At 48.7% G+C, this 20,189-nt stretch overlaps 1 protein-coding gene across 1 annotated transcript; it reads right to left on the minus strand.

Annotated features, from left to right (window-relative positions):
* Window positions 1–14,770: 14,770 nt before the first annotated feature.
* Window positions 14,771–17,017, minus strand: LOC102992994 (cathelicidin-5-like). Its single transcript, XM_055079573.1, has 3 exons — window positions 16,694–17,017; window positions 15,960–16,067; window positions 14,771–14,949 (listed from the first exon to the last, which is right to left on the minus strand). Exons 1-3 carry the CDS (start codon window positions 16,889–16,891, stop codon window positions 14,848–14,850), a joined length of 408 nt encoding a protein of 135 aa, XP_054935548.1. The 5' UTR covers window positions 16,892–17,017; the 3' UTR covers window positions 14,771–14,847.
* Between the last annotated feature and the right edge of the window lie 3,172 nt (window positions 17,018–20,189).

A 20,189-nucleotide genomic window follows, 5' to 3' on the forward strand; every position in this document is an offset into this window, starting at 1 on the left:
TCAACTCTACTGATATATCCCCACACAGAAGAAACATCCCACACTCATAAATCCCCCACAAACCCACACACACCCAGACACACATCCCACATACACGTTTCAGACACACCCTGACACCTACACATATATCCACAAACTCACACCAACATTCATTTTATCCAACCTCACATACACACAAACTACACTCAAACCCACACACACACTCTCACACACCTAGGAACACGACATACCGATACTCTCACAAACACACTGCACAACACTTCCAACACATACATACACCTTGACATTTTAACGCCCAACAATCCAACCGCCCATCCACGCACACACAGACACACAGAAACTTTTTTGAGACTAAAAGGAGGCAAAAGCCTATGGAAATGTTCCAGATTAAAGGAGGCAAATGAGACCTGGCAGCTTCCTGACACACCTGACCCTAGGCAGGAACCTGTACTGCAGGTGAGGAACTCTGTAAAGCACATGATTATATCATCTGACATATAGGAAAAAGTATTGTATCCATGTAAATGTATAGAGTTGATAATTGCTCTGTAGTTATATAAGAGGCCACCCCTAATCATAAGAAATACAAACAGAATTCTATAAGGCTAAGGAAGCCAGCTCTATCTACCACCTTAGCTTTAGATAACTTCTCTATGTTTTGGTTTCCTTCACTGTGACAGTACGGAATAAGTCTATGTTCTAAGTAACAGCTAGTTCTCCGTTTTACCGACAGTTAAGTAATGCTGCCAGTGCTTCGAAGAGTGGAGAGTCTAGTTTCACAAAATCTCGTTCAATAGAGCTGAGATTCAAAAGAATCACGAATAGAAGATCAAGTCCCCAGGGGAACCCCAGCTGCTAGCCTGCTGCCTGCCAAGACACCAGGGCAGAAAAAACCGCAGGCAGTCCCCCTTGGAGGTCTCCGTGAGCCCTCAAGCTTGCCCTGCAGTACCCACAGATGGCCAGCGGGGGCGATCTCAGAGCAACACCTGCAAGCGCCTAGTCTCCCAAGGCAGCAGCAGAATTTACTTCCCTGCCAGGGCGCCTGCGCTGCTGCCAGAAAAACCACCTCCCCAGGGACCAACTCATCAGTTAGGTACAGTAGGCACTGTACCTACGGACCATGATACCAATAGGGACCCACAAAAATATTTTAATTTTAATTCCTTTTATGAACAGAATATTAACATGACTATAATAGCAATGAATATATGACATTATATCTAGCCACGATTGTATTCAACTTTGTACGAACGCAGTTATAAAATGTAATTTTTAATACTTTTCTGTGGATGAGTGAGTCCACGAAGGTGAAAGTGCCTAGGGCCCATGAAAGTGACAATGTAGCCCTCTGTCTCTCCTGCCAACGTCCTGCCCTGCTCTGGCTGGGGTGACACAGAGGCAGAGTGACACACAGGAGAACAGGGGGCTGCAAGTAGGACCCCAGGAACCAGGGCAGCCCTCACCCTCGGGCTGAGGCTAGAGAGACCATGGGGGCTGAGGGACGAGACTTTTGGGCTCGGCTGGGCCCGTGAGCCATGGCCGCTGAGCCTGCACATCCGGAGCCTGTGCTCCGCAACGGGAGAGGCCACAACAGTGAGAGGCCCGCGTACCACAAAAAAAAACAAAAAGCAAAAAACTTTTTTTACAATGAGAAGAACGAATATATAATGAATATATAATACAGAGTGCAGGAGGTCGCATGTCTTGTCCGGTTCACTGGCCCGTTAACTCTCATGTACCTTCTGTTGCTCTGTGTTCTGCACTGGTTCTTGGAGTCATTAGGAGGGTCTCAGACAGACCCAGGAAACCTCGAAATGGACTCATTGGCCTTTGAGGATGTGGCTGTGAACTTCACCCTGGAGGAGTGGGTTTTACTGGATTCCTCACAGAGGAAACTCTATAGAGATGTGATGCGGGAAAAGTTCCAGAGCCTGGTCTCAGTAGAAAGAAAACAGGAAGATCATGACATTGAAGATCAGTACAAAAACCAGGGGAGAAAATTAAGAAGTCCTATGGTAGAGAGACCCTCTGAAAGTAAAGACAGTAGTTCCTGTGGAGAAAACTTCACCCTTATTCCAACTCTCAATCTGAAGAAGAAAACTCCCGGTTTAAAACCATGGGAATGCAGTGCATCTGCAAAAGTCTTCATGCATCATTCATCCTTTAATAGACACACAAAATGTCACATTGAAGATAAACCAAGAGAGTATCAAAAGTACCGTGAGAAGGTATATAAATGTAAGGAATGTGGGAAAGCATTAATTTCTCCTAGTTCTCTTAGAACACATGAAAGGAGTCACACTGGGGAGAAACCCTATGAATATGAACAATGTGGAAAAGTCTTTCAATATCAAAAATGCTTCCAACTACACAAAAGAACTCACACAGGGGAGAAACCCTATGAATGTAAGGAATGTGGGAAAGCCTTCACGAGGGAAACAACTTTTAGAAAACACATGGTAACACACACTGGAGATTTACCTTATAAATGTCAGAAATGTGAGAAAGCATTCATTTATCCCAGTTGTCTTCAAATGCATGAAAGCAGTCACAATGGAGAGAAACCCTATCAATGTAAACAATGTGGAAAAGCCTTTAAAAGTCCTGAAACTGGGCTTCCCTGGTGGCACAGTGGTTGAGAGTCCGCCTGCCGATGCAGGGGACACGGGTTCGTGCCCCGGTCCGGGAAGATCCCACATGCCGCGGAGCGGCTGGGCCCGTGAGCCATGGCCGCTGGGCCTGCGTGTCCGGAGCCTGTGCTCCGCAACGAGAGAGGCCACAACAGTGAGAGGCCCGCATACCGCAAAAAAATAAAAATAAAAAAGAGGTTAAAAGTCCTGAAACTATTCAAATACATGAAAGAATTCACAGAGGAGAGAAACTCTGTGAATGTAAGCAGTGTGGTAAAGCCTTCAATCATTTCAGTTCCTTACAGCTACACAAAAGACATCACACAAGAGAGACACCGTATGTGTGTAAAACATGTTCTAAAGTATTGAATACTGCCCGGTCTCTTTGAAGTCATGAAAGAATCCACACCAGAGAAAAACTCTATGAATGTAAGGAATGTGAGAAAGCCTTCACATGGAAAATAACCCTTCAGAAACACATGATAACACACACTGGAGATGGACCTTATAAATATAAAGAATGTGAGAGAGTATTCATTAATCCCAGTTCTCTTAAAATACATGAAAGGATTCACACTGGAGAGAAACAATATCAATGTGAACAATGTGGTAAAAGTAATAGATCTCCAGCAGTTTTGAAAATACATCAAAGGACCCATACTTAAGAAAAACCCTATATGGGCTTCCCTGGTGGCGCAGTGGTTGGGAGTCCGCCTGCCGATGCAGGGGACACGGGTTCGTGCCCCGGTCCGGGAGGATCCCACATGTCGCGGAGCGGCTGGGCCCGTGAGTCATGGCCGCTGAGCCTGCGTGTCTGGAGTCTGTGCTCTGTGATGGGAGAGGTCACAGCAGTGAGAGGGCCGCGTACAGCAAAAAAAAAAAAAAAAAAGTAAAAAGAAAAACCCTATGAATGTAAAAATGAAGGGAAAACCTTCAGTTCTACATATGTTCAAGTGCATGAAAGAATTCACACTGGACAGAAACCCTATCAATGACAGGAATGTGGGAAATCCTTCATTTGCCTCTCAGTTGTTCAAAGACCTGAGACTGCACACTGGACAGAAATCATATAAAATGTGATGAATGTGGGAATGGCTCTTCTGATCTTAGTAGTTTATGAAAACATAAATCCTTCCCTGGAGAACATCACACGGGCTTCCTTGCAGTGCCCCGCCCTGGCTCTCTGCCTGTCACTGTCCTCTCCTGTGGGCCAGCACGACCAGCTCCTCCCTCCGTGAACTGTGAGCAACACACTCACTCTGCACCTGTGATGGGCTCCCGATCTGGTGATCTGAACACAGCTGAGTAAAACCCAAACCCTGGGGGCATAGAAACCACTGAGAGAGACAGAGACAGAGACAGACAGGGAGGAAGAGAGAGGGAGGGAAAGAGAAAGAGAGAAACAAACGATTTAGGCAAAATGTAGGTGACCCTGGGAATAGAGACTATGAAAGTCTTTGGTACAATTTCTACTTTTCTGTAAATTATTACCAACTAAAATGTTTTTGAAATTTTTAAAGTTACAACACTGAGTGATTGCATAAGCATTACATTCCTTTTATTTGTAACCTGCTTCTACTCTTCGGTCTAATTCTTGCCCCTAAGACCTTGCTATAGTTGCACGCTTCTCTTGGAAATAATGAGTCAATAAAACATTATTTCCTTTTATGTTGCTTAAAACATATTTTAAGCAGTATTAATCTAATTTTTGTAAATTAAACAGAATAAATAAAATTTTCATTTACGTAAATGTACACAAACACACTGCCACAAACACCCACACAACCACACTGACACTATACCCCTACACTCACATATAAACCTGCACATGCCCACTCACAACACCCGTGCACACAGGAATGCCCAGCCATACATACACATACACACCCCTGAATTACACACACACACGCACTTTATACACTCCTCATACACACACATCCACACACACGCTTTAGAAATCCCCACACTCAACTCTACTGATATATCCCCACACAGAAGAAACATCCCACACTCATAAATCCCCCACAAACCCACACACACCCAGACACACATCCCACATACACGTTTCAGACACACCCTGACACCTACACATATATCCACAAACTCACACCAACATTCATTTTATCCAACCTCACATACACACAAACTACACTCAAACCCACACACACACTCTCACACACCTAGGAACACGACATACCGATACTCTCACAAACACACTGCACAACACTTCCAACACATACATACACCTTGACATTTTAACGCCCAACAATCCAACCGCCCATCCACGCACACACAGACACACAGAAACTTTTTTGAGACTAAAAGGAGGCAAAAGCCTATGGAAATGTTCCAGATTAAAGGAGGCAAATGAGACCTGGCAGCTTCCTGACACACCTGACCCTAGGCAGGAACCTGTACTGCAGGTGAGGAACTCTGTAAAGCACATGATTATATCATCTGACATATAGGAAAAAGTATTGTATCCATGTAAATGTATAGAGTTGATAATTGCTCTGTAGTTATATAAGAGGCCACCCCTAATCATAAGAAATACAAACAGAATTCTATAAGGCTAAGGAAGCCAGCTCTATCTACCACCTTAGCTTTAGATAACTTCTCTATGTTTTGGTTTCCTTCACTGTGACAGTACGGAATAAGTCTATGTTCTAAGTAACAGCTAGTTCTCCGTTTTACCGACAGTTAAGTAATGCTGCCAGTGCTTCGAAGAGTGGAGAGTCTAGTTTCACAAAATCTCGTTCAATAGAGCTGAGATTCAAAAGAATCACGAATAGAAGATCAAGTCCCCAGGGGAACCCCAGCTGCTAGCCTGCTGCCTGCCAAGACACCAGGGCAGAAAAAACCGCAGGCAGTCCCCCTTGGAGGTCTCCGTGAGCCCTCAAGCTTGCCCTGCAGTACCCACAGATGGCCAGCGGGGGCGATCTCAGAGCAACACCTGCAAGCGCCTAGTCTCCCAAGGCAGCAGCAGAATTTACTTCCCTGCCAGGGCGCCTGCGCTGCTGCCAGAAAAACCACCTCCCCAGGGACCAACTCATCAGTTAGGTACAGTAGGCACTGTACCTACGGACCATGATACCAATAGGGACCCACAAAAATATTTTAATTTTAATTCCTTTTATGAACAGAATATTAACATGACTATAATAGCAATGAATATATGACATTATATCTAGCCACGATTGTATTCAACTTTGTACGAACGCAGTTATAAAATGTAATTTTTAATACTTTTCTGTGGATGAGTGAGTCCACGAAGGTGAAAGTGCCTAGGGCCCATGAAAGTGACAATGTAGCCCTCTGTCTCTCCTGCCAACGTCCTGCCCTGCTCTGGCTGGGGTGACACAGAGGCAGAGTGACACACAGGAGAACAGGGGGCTGCAAGTAGGACCCCAGGAACCAGGGCAGCCCTCACCCTCGGGCTGAGGCTAGAGAGACCATGGGGGCTGAGGGACGAGACTTTTGGGCTCTGACTGGCAGGGGCATCACTGAGTCAGAGCACAGGCGGTCTGGAGGGTACCCCGCCCTACTGCGCCAGCTGCTACCTTCTAATGGCCACATGGGAAAGGCTAGTGCAGAGGGGCCAGTTCTGTGCCCTCAGGGAAGTCCGCTGTGTGCACGGGCTGCACTTAATTCATCTCCTCCTGCTCTGATGGGGATTCCAAGTGTCTCTCTGGGTCCCTACACTGACAGACGAGCCGGCACTGTGCCCTGAGACTAACACACTCTAACTATTGTCTCCTTGACTCTCTCACCCTCTGAGATTCACATTCGGCCCCTATGAGGTCCTTGAACTTCCTTCTCTACCTAAATGACAGACCAGCCCCTTAAAGGAGATAATGTTGTTCCCAATTACAGATAGAGAGACAGAGGCCCAGAAACATCAATTCTCCTGCTCAGGGCCACACAGGCAGGAGAGCAATTACATTCGGACATCTAGACCCCTCAGGATTCTCTTCCTCTGCCCCACTGAGGCTGACCTGGAGTGCCCTGTGCCGTCTCGGGAGCCCCCAAACTAACTCCTGAGACCTCACTGGTGGGGCTCAAGGGCAGGGTCCACGAGGACCTTGCCTGATTACAGCCCAGATTCCCTCCTTGGCACAGCAGGGGTCTAGGGGATGGAGAAGCCCCTCCTTGTCCTCACTCATTCCCTCCCTCTTCCTTAGCCCTTGCTCTCCTCCACTCGCTGTGTTTGGCTTCTTGCTGCCCCCCACTGAAGTTAGTGGCCTTCACATCTGCACAAACAATAGGAAAATATTAGGAGTCATCTCCCTGGGCCTCGTGGGCTCCTGTCCTACTCTGACCACTTTGTAAAATCCTCAATGCCCCTTGGCTTACAGCACCACGCCCACCCCACTCCCCTCCCGCACCACCACCCTGGACGCCTCGGGCTCTTCTCTCTTCTCTCCACATCAGGCCCCGCACCTGACCCACCTGGGACGAGTGGATGAACTCTTCACAGCTCCACCACCATCACAGGCCACGTTCCCTAGCAGCAGGGCCTCAGCTGGGCAGTGAGAGGCATCTGATTTATTGAGGGGTGCTCTCAGGAGGAGGGAGGCGGAGGGGAGCAGGATAGGGCAGAGGAAGGAGCTGAGCAGGGACGTGCTCTACCGTGAGACGAGCTTCAGCCTCACCCACAACAGCCTGGAACCCCTGCTTTAGGACTGACTGAGGCGTGGGCTGGGCTTTGATGTCCCCTCATAGTCAGTCCCCACCCACAGGCTGAGGGCAGAGGGGACACAACCCCCCAGGCATCTCCTGGGAAGGCTGTGAAGGCAGCTGTGAAGGGGGCACCTGTGAGCCATTAGCATCCGTATTGCACATTTCAAACAGCTGGGGGACGGGGGGCAGCCGCCCAGTGAGGGGGATCTGGGAAGGGCACTCACAGGACCGGCTGCCCAGTGGCCCCGCCCAGGGACCAGCATCCCCCTGGCTCCTAAGAGCCAACCTGGTCAAAACGGAACTTTCATCTCCTCCCACACGCATCGCTTATCTACACCAGGACACTGACCAGACCGTGACCATGCTCTCTGGAAGCTCCCCACACCCCCGCCGCATTGTCCAGCCTGTCAGGGAATCAACCTGCCTCATCCTGTCTGCAGTAACTCCATCCCAGTCAGCCCCCACTGGACAGAAACCCTATCAATGACAGGAATGTGGGAAATCCTTCATTTGCCTCTCAGTCCTTCAAAGACCTGAGACTGCACACTGGACAGAAATCATATAAAATGTGATGAATGTGGGAATGGCTCTTCTGATCTTAGTAGTTTATGAAAACATAAAAGGATTTACTAGATAAAACCTTGTTTGTGAACAGCCTGGGAAACACTTCAATTGGCCAATATCATTACATGTAAAAACTCCCATGGAGAAAATAAATGTAAGTAACATGAGATAACTTGATGGAAAGTAAACTATGCCTAATATTCCAGAAAACCTTCAATATGAAAGAGTTGTTTTTACTTTTATTTATTATTATTATTTTTTTGCCGGGCTGGGCATCATGCAGGGGATCTTACTTCCCCAATCAGGGATCAAACCCGTGCCCTGTGCAGTGGAAGCACAGAGTCTTAACCACTGGACTGCCAGTGAAGTCCAGAAAGAGTTGTTTTAAAAGTTTATAGGACTTCGTGTTGGTGCAGTGGTTAAGAATCTGCCTGCCAATACTACAGGGTACACAGGTTCGAGCCCTGGTCCTAGAAGATCCCACATGCTTCAGAGCAACTAAGCCTGTGCTCCACAACTACTGAGCCTGTCCTCTAGAACCCACGAACCACAACTACTGAGCCCATGTGCCACAACTACAGAAGACCATGTGCCTAGAGCCCGTGCTCCGCAACAAGGGAAACTGCCAAAATGAGAAGCCCATGCACCGCACGAAAAGTAGCCCCAGCTCGTGGCAACTAGAGAAAGCCTGTGCACAGCAGCGAAGACCCAATGCAACCAAAAAAAAAAGAGTTTATAAATATGCTGTGTTTACTCAGGATCTTTCTTCAAGAGTATCCTTCGATGGTGGATTTCTACTAATTTCACAAACGAATATTATGTGAATTAATTCTGTAAATTGTCTTTCAACTATAGTACATACGTTTAAAGGTAGTGATTTTTTCCTTTAATCAGATAGTTATTTTGTTCTATTTACTTTTGAAGCCTGTTGGATCCATGGATGAATTTAAGTGTATTTCTAGTATGCAGTGAGGCTTAAATTTTTTTAATGTTCTATTCATTCTCTGTTAATGGGCCATTGAAAAATGGCAGTTTGTTATTTGTTGGAACTTCCCTAGTCGTTTTGTGTGGCAGTTCCTGGATATATAATCTATTGTATATATTGTACCCTTTTTACTGAGAAAGATCCTCTTTGGTGGTGGTGCGTATAGGAGCGTTTTCTCATTTTCCATTATGTTAAACACTTGGAATAAATTTCATGTATGACTAGGATGTCAAAGAGTATACTGTTATGTAAATTATGATTTTTCCTATTTGCTTTTTGTATTTCCTTCTGACTGGTATTTGTTGAATAGACTGTGAGACTTGTGATAATACAAAAAATCTGGAGTTGGAGATATCTTGCCTGTGAGTCATATTAGGACCTAGACTTTCCAGAATCTATCCCCTCTGTGGTTCCATGTTAGCATTCACCAACAGCTCACCTGTGTGCGATTTTAAAGCAGATGCAGAGAAGATATTCTTCAGATCGTGGAGCCTGCACACTGGGAGAGAGGCAGATACGTAGGAGCTTCAAGGACACCATCTCCCAGCTTATTTTCCAGATTCTGTGTCCTTGTAGTCAAGAGTGTCCTCAACACCACCAACAAATGTTAGATTTCCATTTTTATAGACATGTAGTCTCCCCTGATATCTTCACAGCTTACACATCAAAGATCCATCAGAGTTTGAATTTTTTCTCTAAGGCCTCTTGTGTCCACTTTGAAAGTTATTTCAGTATTTTATGGTTGGAAATAGTCTCTGATTCCACTCCTCTCTGGATTATACCTTTAGAGTGTCTAATATGTGTAGGAAACACTTTATGTTGTTAATAATACTAGTAAGTGTGTGTTCCTGACTCACCACGACATTCACAATGGTGCCGCTAATAAGAATGACATTGGAGTTTGTTTCTCTGCTGCACTGTGCAGGGGCATCGGTGACCCATTGTTTCCATGTGACAATAAGCACCTCCTTCTGTCAAGATGGCTGTGGGTGTTTCCTGTTGCTTGTAGCTGAATATAATCCCCCAATATGTTTTTTATTGTATTTTATTTTACATGATTAAAACTGTTTCAGTTTTTTGTGAATCAGTAGTTTTTGTAGTCTTTTCAAATATTTTACCAACTCTTTTTGAAGCTTTCATTAGCTAACAAAGTTGTTTTTCATTTCCTCAAAGAATATATTAAAGTACCCATTTTATGTATGAATATTCAGGAAAAAAATGTACATATAATATAAAATGCAGCATTGATTATATCCATCTTTACATGAATGCAGTTATAAAATGTAATTTTTAATACTTTTCTGTGGATGAGTGAGTCCACGAAGGTGAAAGTGCCTAGGGCCCATGAAAGTGACAATGTAGCCCTCTGTCTCCCCTGCCAACGTCCTGCCCTGCTCTGGCTGGGGTGACACAGAGGCAGAGTGACACACAGGAGAACAGGGGGCTGCAAGTAGGACCCCAGGAACCAGGGCAGCCCTCACCCTCGGGCTGAGGCTAGAGAGACCATGGGGGCTGAGGGACGAGACTTTTGGGCTCTGACTGGCAGGGGCATCACTGAGTCAGAGCACAGGCGGTCTGGAGGGTACCCCGCCCTACTGCGCCAGCTGCTACCTTCTAATGGCCACATGGGAAAGGCTAGTGCAGAGGGGCCAGTTCTGTGCCCTCAGGGAAGTCCGCTGTGTGCACGGGCTGCACTTAATTCATCTCCTCCTGCTCTGATGGGGATTCCAAGTGTCTCTCTGGGTCCCTACACTGACAGACGAGCCGGCACTGTGCCCTGAGACTAACACACTCTAACTATTGTCTCCTTGACTCTCTCACCCTCTGAGATTCACATTCGGCCCCTATGAGGTCCTTGAACTTCCTTCTCTACCTAAATGACAGACCAGCCCCTTAAAGGAGATAATGTTGTTCCCAATTACAGATAGAGAGACAGAGGCCCAGAAACATCAATTCTCCTGCTCAGGGCCACACAGGCAGGAGAGCAATTACATTCGGACATCTAGACCCCTCAGGATTCTCTTCCTCTGCCCCACTGAGGCTGACCTGGAGTGCCCTGTGCCGTCTCGGGAGCCCCCAAACTAACTCCTGAGACCTCACTGGTGGGGCTCAAGGGCAGGGTCCACGAGGACCTTGCCTGATTACAGCCCAGATTCCCTCCTTGGCACAGCAGGGGTCTAGGGGATGGAGAAGCCCCTCCTTGTCCTCACTCATTCCCTCCCTCTTCCTTAGCCCTTGCTCTCCTCCACTCGCTGTGTTTGGCTTCTTGCTGCCCCCCACTGAAGTTAGTGGCCTTCACATCTGCACAAACAATAGGAAAATATTAGGAGTCATCTCCCTGGGCCTCGTGGGCTCCTGTCCTACTCTGACCACTTTGTAAAATCCTCAATGCCCCTTGGCTTACAGCACCACGCCCACCCCACTCCCCTCCCGCACCACCACCCTGGACGCCTCGGGCTCTTCTCTCTTCTCTCCACATCAGGCCCCGCACCTGACCCACCTGGGACGAGTGGATGAACTCTTCACAGCTCCACCACCATCACAGGCCACGTTCCCTAGCAGCAGGGCCTCAGCTGGGCAGTGAGAGGCATCTGATTTATTGAGGGGTGCTCTCAGGAGGAGGGAGGCGGAGGGGAGCAGGATAGGGCAGAGGAAGGAGCTGAGCAGGGACGTGCTCTACCGTGAGACGAGCTTCAGCCTCACCCACAACAGCCTGGAACCCCTGCTTTAGGACTGACTGAGGCGTGGGCTGGGCTTTGATGTCCCCTCATAGTCAGTCCCCACCCACAGGCTGAGGGCAGAGGGGACACAACCCCCCAGGCATCTCCTGGGAAGGCTGTGAAGGCAGCTGTGAAGGGGGCACCTGTGAGCCATTAGCATCCGTATTGCACATTTCAAACAGCTGGGGGACGGGGGGGCAGCCGCCCAGTGAGGGGGATCTGGGCAGGGCACTCACAGCACCTGCTGCCCAGTGCCCCACCCAGGGAAAGTGGCATTTCATGCCCCTGGCTTTTCAGAACCAATGTGGTCAAAACTGAACTGTCACCTCCCCCCACACTCACCTCATATCTACACCTGGACTCTGACCACCCCATGATCACGTTCTCAGAACCCACCCCCCGCATTGTTCAACCTGTCAGGGCGTCAACCTGCCTCATCCCCTCTGCAGTGACTCCATCCCAGTCAGCCCCGCACTCTGCCAGCTTCTGGGACAACCCTCCTTCTATCCTCCCTTCCCTCCTCTCCCCTTGGCCATTGCCCTGGGGCGACACGTCCTTGCTGGGCTCCCTGATGATTCACCTCTCGTGAATACACAGACACACACGCACATGCACCACACACATACATGCGCGCGCACACACACACTCACACACACACACACACACACACACACTGAAGACCTGTGAGCCATTAGCATCCGTATTGCACATTTCAAACAGCTGGGGGACGGGGGGCAGCCGCCCAGTGAGGGGGATCTGGGAAGGGCACTCACAGGACCGGCTGCCCAGTGGCCCCGCCCAGGGACCAGCATCCCCCTGGCTCCTAAGAGCCAACCTGGTCAAAACGGAACTTTCATCTCCTCCCACACGCATCGCTTATCTACACCAGGACACTGACCAGACCGTGACCATGCTCTCTGGAAGCTCCCCACACCCCCGCCGCATTGTCCAGCCTGTCAGGGAATCAACCTGCCTCATCCTGTCTGCAGTAACTCCATCCCAGTCAGCCCCGCACTCTGCCAGCCTCTTGGGCAGCCCTCCTTCCATTCTCTCTTCCCTCCTCTGTTGGCCACTGCCCTGGCCTGATGCTCAAAGCCATTTATGGAAGGGTCTGAAACTTGTTCTTTCACGGGTAAGGGGCCTAGTGGTCACACTAGGCCCCACTAGTGTGACACTAGTGTCACACTAGTGGACACTCTCACCGTCCAATCACTTTAGAAAGCACTGACAAGGCCTGCAGACCTCCCTGCCAGGGACCACTTTGGCTCCCTGGTCAAGGGTGGAGATGAAAACAATGTAAGCATCCAACCCTTTCCACTATCAGTGGTCAGCTATGCATGTTGAGGGCCTCGTCATGGCAAGGCACATCTGGCCAACACCGATGTAAAATATGAAAGGACAAGACAGGGCTGAGGATAGAAAAGGGTTGCCATGGTAGCAGGACGGGCAGTCGTGGGAGGATATTGGAAACAGATGTGACCAGCACAGACCCATATCATCCTGATGAGTGATCCCTCTCTCAGGTTGGGCAGGGATGTGCCAGCTGTGATGGGCCTGACATGTAGCATTTGCTGATTTCCATGGTGTAAGTATTTCCACCAAGGCCGTTTTCAAGCTACCAAGTGTTTAACAACCAGCTCGGAAAATCCTGACCATTTAACAACTGGCTCTGGCAAGGCTGTATCCTCTGGCACAGACACAACACAACCCCCTGGGTTTCCTCTGCAGGGATTCCTTCCTCAGCTTGGGTTGATGTAGAGTGAGAAGCATGAGGTTCCTCTAACCTGCCTGAGATCAGCCCCACCCGCTCACCAAGAGGAGACAAGCCTGACAGGTAACAAAGTAAATGCTCTGTGAGATCCTGTCCTCTGTCCCTCTCAGAGAGGGGAATCTGTGTCTTGGTTCAGGTTGGCCCACAAGCAGACCTAAGACAAGCATTTAGTGGAAGTAATTTGTTTGGGAGGTGATTCCAGAAAGCGCCAGCACGAATGTAGAGAAGGGAGACAGGGCAGGACCCGAGTCAGAAGAGGATGTGTCAATGAACAGGTCACAGAAGTGGGCGACAGGGGCTCAAGCCAGCTGGGGACCTCAGGGGGAGGTGTGACATGTCTGGGAGTGGGCTCCCCAAGGAGTGAGGAAGAGGAGGTATTTTTCCACCAATTCCCCCCAATGATTTGTTGAGGCTGCTCCCTGGGTTCAAACTCCCCAATGTTTCCAGTCGGTCCCAGAGCAAAGGTCAGCTATAGAATGGGGAGTGGGCAAGACATGGACAGTGTCTGAAACACCCAGGCAAACAGATATGTGACCTGTGTGTCTCTCTGGGTGTCTCTCACACTCATGCAGAGCTCTTCACCCCAATGAGCAGGATGCTTCTTTTTAATGGTAAAAAACATTTATATACCTTTGATCCCTAAACACAAGCTCACAGGGACTTCCCAGGTGGTCCAGTGGTTAAGAAGCCACCTTCCAATGCAGGACACGTGGCTTCAATCCCTGGTTGAGGAACTAAGAGCCCACCTGCCATGGGGCACCTAAACCCGCGTGCCGCAACTAGAGAGAAGCCCACGACAAAGAGCCTGAGCACTGCAACGATGACCCAGTGCAGCCAAAAATAAAAATAAAAATAAACACAAGCTCACAACTGAAATCTGGGACCCGGCTGAAGAAACAGTGATGTGTCTCAATGCCAAAGGAAAAGCAAGGAGAGGTGGGCTTTCCAGAGTTAAGATTGTCAAGGGCAAGTGAAACATTATGGGTATTGTAAATGCAGGCTTAGCCCTGAGACTGAACTGCGTCTCTGTGAGTGTTTAACAGATGCCTGGCCCCTCCGGACTGTCACCTCCATGTGAGCAGGGACAGCATCCCCACCAGCACTGCACACAGAGCAGGTCTCCTTAAGTCCCTACTGGGTGTTGGAGGAGGAGGGCAGAGGCGTGTGAAGGGCACGGGAGGGACCCAAGAATGGAGACGCTGTGCTGGACCTCTTGGCCTTGTTGCCTCTCCTCATGCCCACCTGGAAGGAACAGGGGCCTCCCCCATGACTGTGTTTACAGGAGTGATCTCTCTCTCTCTCTCTCTCACACACACACATACATACACACACAAGAGGCTACCCAGAATTAAGGACTCGGTTCTGGTAAGTGGGAGGAGGGGAGACAAATGAAATTGAGGCCTGGAGTAAGTTGCTTTGACAAGAATTTATTTCTCAGAGTCCAGAAGTCTGAACCAGGGCAGGCAGACCCTTAGGACTTTTCCGTGGGCTCACAATTCACCCAATTAATCTGATTATTGGGACGATAACTGGGCCATACTTCTTCCAACCTCTTAGTATCTTCCTACCCAGGCTTCGCAGTCCCCCGACACTCTGGGGCTATGCAACAGGAAGAAACGAGTTACTATGGAAAATGGGCCCAGGGTAAGACCAGAATCCTCCCCACGTGGACATCCCCACTAACTGGGTGACTCAGGAGACTTTGGGCCCCAGTTCACTTTCTGGCTGTGACCTTTGGAGCATGTGGTTGAAACGCTACACCCACAGACAGATGAGGAAACTGGGGCCCACAGACGACAAGGGGTTTCCCAGGGTCACAAGCCCATCCCATCAAAGCTGGATGACAGCAGGGGCTGAAAGCACATTACTGTAGTCAGTGCCTCTCAGAATTCAGCAGTCAGAATCCCCTGGAAGCCTGGTGAAAATACAAATGGCTGGGCCCCAGCCCAGAGTCTGATTCAGGAGGTCTGAGTGGGGCCTGGGAAAGACGGCAAGGGTCTTCCCAGGATCACAAGCCCATCCCAGCAAAGCTGGACGGGAGCAGGGGCTGAAAGCCCATTACTCCAGTCAGTACCTCTCAAATTCAGCAGTCAGAATCCCCTGGAGGCCTTGTGAAAATACAAATGGCTGGGCCCCAGCCCAGAGTCTGATTCAGGAGGTCTGAGTGGGGCCTGGGAATCTGCCTTTCTGTCAAGTTCCCGTGTGGGACCCCACTTAGAGAACCACTGCTCTAAGGGATGGCAGAGCCAGTCCTGGAGGCCTGGGGCTCGGATGAGGGAGGGGCCAGGGTAGGAGGGCCTTTCTCTGCCCTGGAAGGGGCAGTGGGTATTTGGTCCAAAAGATGTTCCACAACCCACCCTGTTATTAGCTCCAGAAGACAGAACGGGCCACTCACCACAGTGCAAGTGATATCGAAGTTGTCCCTGACCTGAGCCAGGGTGACTGTCCCCACACACTCTTTCACCAGCTGTAAGGGGAGGTTCTAGTTCAAACTGGAAGCCCCGGACCATTGCCTCCCAACCTCAGCCCAGGGGCTGGAAATCTTCCCCAAAGCCCCCTATTCAGCCCCCTGGGAAGCATCCAACAGCACTCTAAGCCCCCAGCCTCACCCCATTCTCCTTGAAGTCACACTGCTCCGGGGGCTGCTGGGTCGTCCTGGGGCACACGGTCTCCTTCACCGTGAAGCTCACAGGCTTTGGGGTGTCCAGGCTCTCGTCCTGGTCAAGGATCAAAGTGGGGTGACTGGGCTCAAGCTCATGCTTCCTTCTCTGATCTGTCTCCCTGCCCCTCACCTAGACGGCAGCCTCTCCAGCCCCTTCTGTGTTCCTGGCCCTGGGCCTGGTGCTGGGTGCACAGGGGAAGGGGACAGAGCACACTCCTGGACTCATGGGCACACAGAGAACAGGAGCGGACCTCACACCAGCTCTGATGAGAACACCTTCCCCACGGAGGGGCTGAGGCAAGTCAGAGACCACCTTCAGGGAAACACGTTGTCACTGGAACCTCCAGGCTGAGCAGAGCCCTCCCTGGTAGGGAGACAACAAGGAACAGATGGGACTTAAAGCAGGGAAGTCACATCACAGACCGAGTAACAGCCCCCGAATCCCTGGAGCTCCCAGAAAGCCCTGGAGCCCAGGGCAGCTGTTCCCACAGTAGAGATGCTAAGGCAGGAGGCCTCATGCTGGGAGGGGACCCAGCTCTGGGAAGGCTTCCTGGAAGAGATGGGAGCCCACCTAGAGGGAGAAGTGCCTTCCTGACAGGAGGGACAGCCTGAGCAGAGGGGGTGACAGTGTGGCCAAGACTAGTGGGAGACAGCCCCCTCCCCAGGGCCCTCCTGACTCACGGCCTTGGGAGGCAGGTCCAGCTCCAGGAGGCGGTAGAGATTAGCTTCTGAGGACCGCTCGTTGAGCTGATCTAAAGCACGAAACACAGCTTCCCTGTAGCTGAGGGTCTGGGCGCTGGCCAAGGGCACCGCTAGTCCCAGCAGCAGTAGCCACAGTGACCACCGCCCCAGGGCGAGGCTGGCCCTCTGAGTCTCCATGGTCCCCAAGTCGGCCTCCTCCCAGCACGCAGGACCCTCCTTTATGTCCCTCCTGGGCCTGATGCAATGGCCCAACCACACGTCTTCCTCACCTGCCCCATCCCTGATCTCCTCCCCGGCTGTGAGCTGGACTAACCTCAGCCCCTGCTGTTGCCTCACGGGATTGCTGGGCAGTGGAAGCGGGAAGCCTCCTGTGAAGGTGAAGAAATGGTTTCTCCATCTCCCTGACAATGTCTTGGCCTCTCCTGGGGCCCATGGGGAGTGTCACAGGCAGGGTTGCTCAAGAGCGTTGAGTCCTCCGGGAGAGGGAGGACCAGACTCTGTCTTACGTCCCCTCTGCCTCCACACTCTGGCCTCTGAAGGGATAGGGTAAAGGAGTGTATTCCGCACTCAATCTCCTCCTCTAGGCACTGCCTGGCACACAGTAGTCATCAGTTAATGTTGATGAGTGGATGACTGTACCAGCCGCTTCTAGAGCCTTACATACCTAGCCACACCCTAGGCAGACAGTCAAGCCCACATCATCTTGTCTTCTGGGCCCAGCCATCAGCCAGTCAGGTGATTGGCTCCATTTGTCCCCTCTCCCGGATTCTTCTCCACTGACTTTCTCACTCTAAAAATGTCCCACCCCAAGTCCCTGACAGCGTGGCCTATTGCCCTGGCCCCTCCCAACCAAGCCTCAAGAAGAGTCATGTAGAATTTTAAAAGTTCAATCTGGGATTCCTTATGAAAAGTTCCAACAAAGCAGACTTAAAGGAGCCTATATGGTCAGTCACTTTTTCTTGCTGTACTCATATAAATAATCAGGCCAAGTTTATTGAAACTAGACTTAATTTGCAAGCAAATTAGTCTTATACTGGTTATCTTTGATAAAAAATGGGGGTAATTATAGACAGAAAAATTATGTTTCATTAGATAATTTAATATGTACTTGCGGATATTAAATACTAGTTCTGTTAATTGTCATTGAGGTTTTGTTTTCTACCTATTAACAGGTCTGGATACTGATTTCTCCTCATTTCCTCTAATATCTGGCTACAACTCTCCAAACTAATGTTTCTAATTTTTCTCCCATCCTCCTGACTTGGAATCATTGAGAACTAAAACTGCCCTTTTCCTGAAGCTATGCAGGCTAAAATAGGACAACTTAATATAAATATCAGAGAAATCACCATAACAGCTCATGTATGGACAATCTTCATGTCTTTTGCTGTGTGGGCCACTCAGAAGCATCACCAGAGATTCAAACTGTGACCCAGGGAAATCTATTAGGTTGCCACTGTCTGCCCTCACTCCATTTGAAGAGGATTTAAGCCCAACACCTAGAAATCTGGCTGCCTTCAGAAGTTAGAAATTGGGATTACAATCTGCTCCAGTCATTCACCTTTGTTTATTTTTTATTTTTTTGGTTTTGATTGTTTCCATAGAAATGCCTCTCATTAAATACCTGATTGCTTGTACTCTGTAGGCCTAACTTGGGGAATCCACCTGCATCACTGCTTCCGAAAATGAGGCACGACCTTTTAACTAAACTGATCTATTCTCAGGATTAAGAGACTGGTTCGATGAGATATGGAGCAACCTACCAACTCTGGACAGGCTCAGAACTATTTCACAGGACGGTGCCAAATATTAACATTTTCCACAATATTATGCAAATCCTTGAACAAATTCCTAGGACCCTCAAGATCACTGACTTATTTTCATGGCTGAAACCTTCAAGTTTGCGACAATGGCTCTAGACTGGATTTCAGACTATTGCCTGTATAATTATTATAAGATTTGCTACTACAGCCACTAAGGAGAACAGTATGGAAGTCCCTTAAAAAACTAAAAATAGAACTACCATATGACCCAGCAATCCCACTACTGGGCATATACCCAGAGAAAACCATACTTCAAAAAGATACATGTGGGCTTCCCTGGTGGTCCAGTGGTTAAGAATCCACCTGCCAATGCAGGGGACACGGGTTCGAGCCCTGGTCCAGGAAGACCCCACATGCCACGGAGCAACTAAGCCCATGTGCCACAACTACTTAACCTGTGCTCTAGAGCCCACGAGCCACAACTACTGAGCCCACGTGCCACAACTATTGAGGCCCACACGCCTAGAGCCTGTGCTCTGCAACAAGAGAGGCCACCGCAATGAGAAGCCTGCACATCACAACAAAGAGCAGACCCTGCTCGCTGCAACTAGAGAAAGCCCGCGGGCAGCAACAAAGACCGAACGCAGTCAAAAATAAATAAATAAATCTATTTTTTTTTAAAAAAAGATACATGTACCAAAATGTTCATTGCAGCACTATTTACAATAGTCAGAACATGGAAGCAACCTAAATGTCCATTGACAGATGAATGGATAAAGAAGATGTGGCACATATATACAATGGAATATTACTCAGCTGAGGGCCACACGCCTAGAGCCTGTGCTCTGCAACAAGAGAGGCCACCGCAATGAGAAGCCTGCACATCACAACAAAGAGCAGACCCTGCTCGCTGCAACTAGAGAAAGCCCGCGGGCAGCAACAAAGACCGAACGCAGTCAAAAATAAATAAATAAATCTATTTTTTTTTAAAAAAAGATACATGTACCAAAATGTTCATTGCAGCACTATTTACAATAGTCAGAACATGGAAGCAACCTAAATGTCCATTGACAGATGAATGGATAAAGAAGATGTGGCACATATATACAATGGAATATTACTCAGCCATAAAAAGAAACAAAATTGAGTTATTTGTAGTGAGATGGATGGACCTAGAGTCTGTCATACAGAGTGAAGTAAGTCAGAAAGAGAAAAACAAATAGCATATGATAACGCACATATATGGAATCTAAAGAAAAACGGTACTGATGAACTTAGTGGCAGGGCAGGAATAAAGACGCAGACGTAGAGAACAGACTTGAGGACACAGTGGGGGAAGGGGAGGCTGGGACATAGTGAGAGAGTAGCACTGACATATATATAATACTAAATGTAAAATAGATATCTAGTGGGAAGCTGCTGCACAGCACGGGGAGATCAGCTCAGTGCTTTGTGACGACCTAGCGGGGTGGGATAGGGAGGGTGGGAGGGAGACTCAAAAGGGAGGGGACATGGGGATGTATGTATACATATAGCTGATTCACTTCGTTGTACAGCAGAAACTAACACACAATTGTAAAGCAATTATACTCCAATAGAGACGTATTAAAAAAAAAGATTTGCTACTGTAATCCTATTTAGATGTGTGTTTCTGGGTTATAACCTCTGACTTTTATTTTATTTTATTTATTTATTTATTTATTTATTTATTT

The sequence above is a fragment of the Physeter macrocephalus genome, chromosome 18 (assembly GCF_002837175.3).
Source record: "Physeter macrocephalus isolate SW-GA chromosome 18, ASM283717v5, whole genome shotgun sequence".
NCBI classification, from domain to species: domain Eukaryota; kingdom Metazoa; phylum Chordata; class Mammalia; order Artiodactyla; family Physeteridae; genus Physeter; species Physeter macrocephalus.

Bases quoted from the DNA above. Each gene is read 5' to 3' on its own strand.
- LOC102992994 (XM_055079573.1), bottom strand. From the start codon at position 16,891: ATGGAGACTCAGAGGGCCAGCCTCGCCCTGGGGCGGTGGTCACTGTGG. The intron at 16,068-16,693 runs GTGAGTCAGGAG...ATCCTTGACCAG, and splicing joins TGGACCTGCCTCCCAAGGCC to GACGAGAGCCTGGACACCCC. The intron at 14,950-15,959 runs GTGAGGCTGGGG...CCTGTTGCATAG, and splicing joins GTGACTTCAAGGAGAATGGG to CCCCAGAGTGTCGGGGGACT.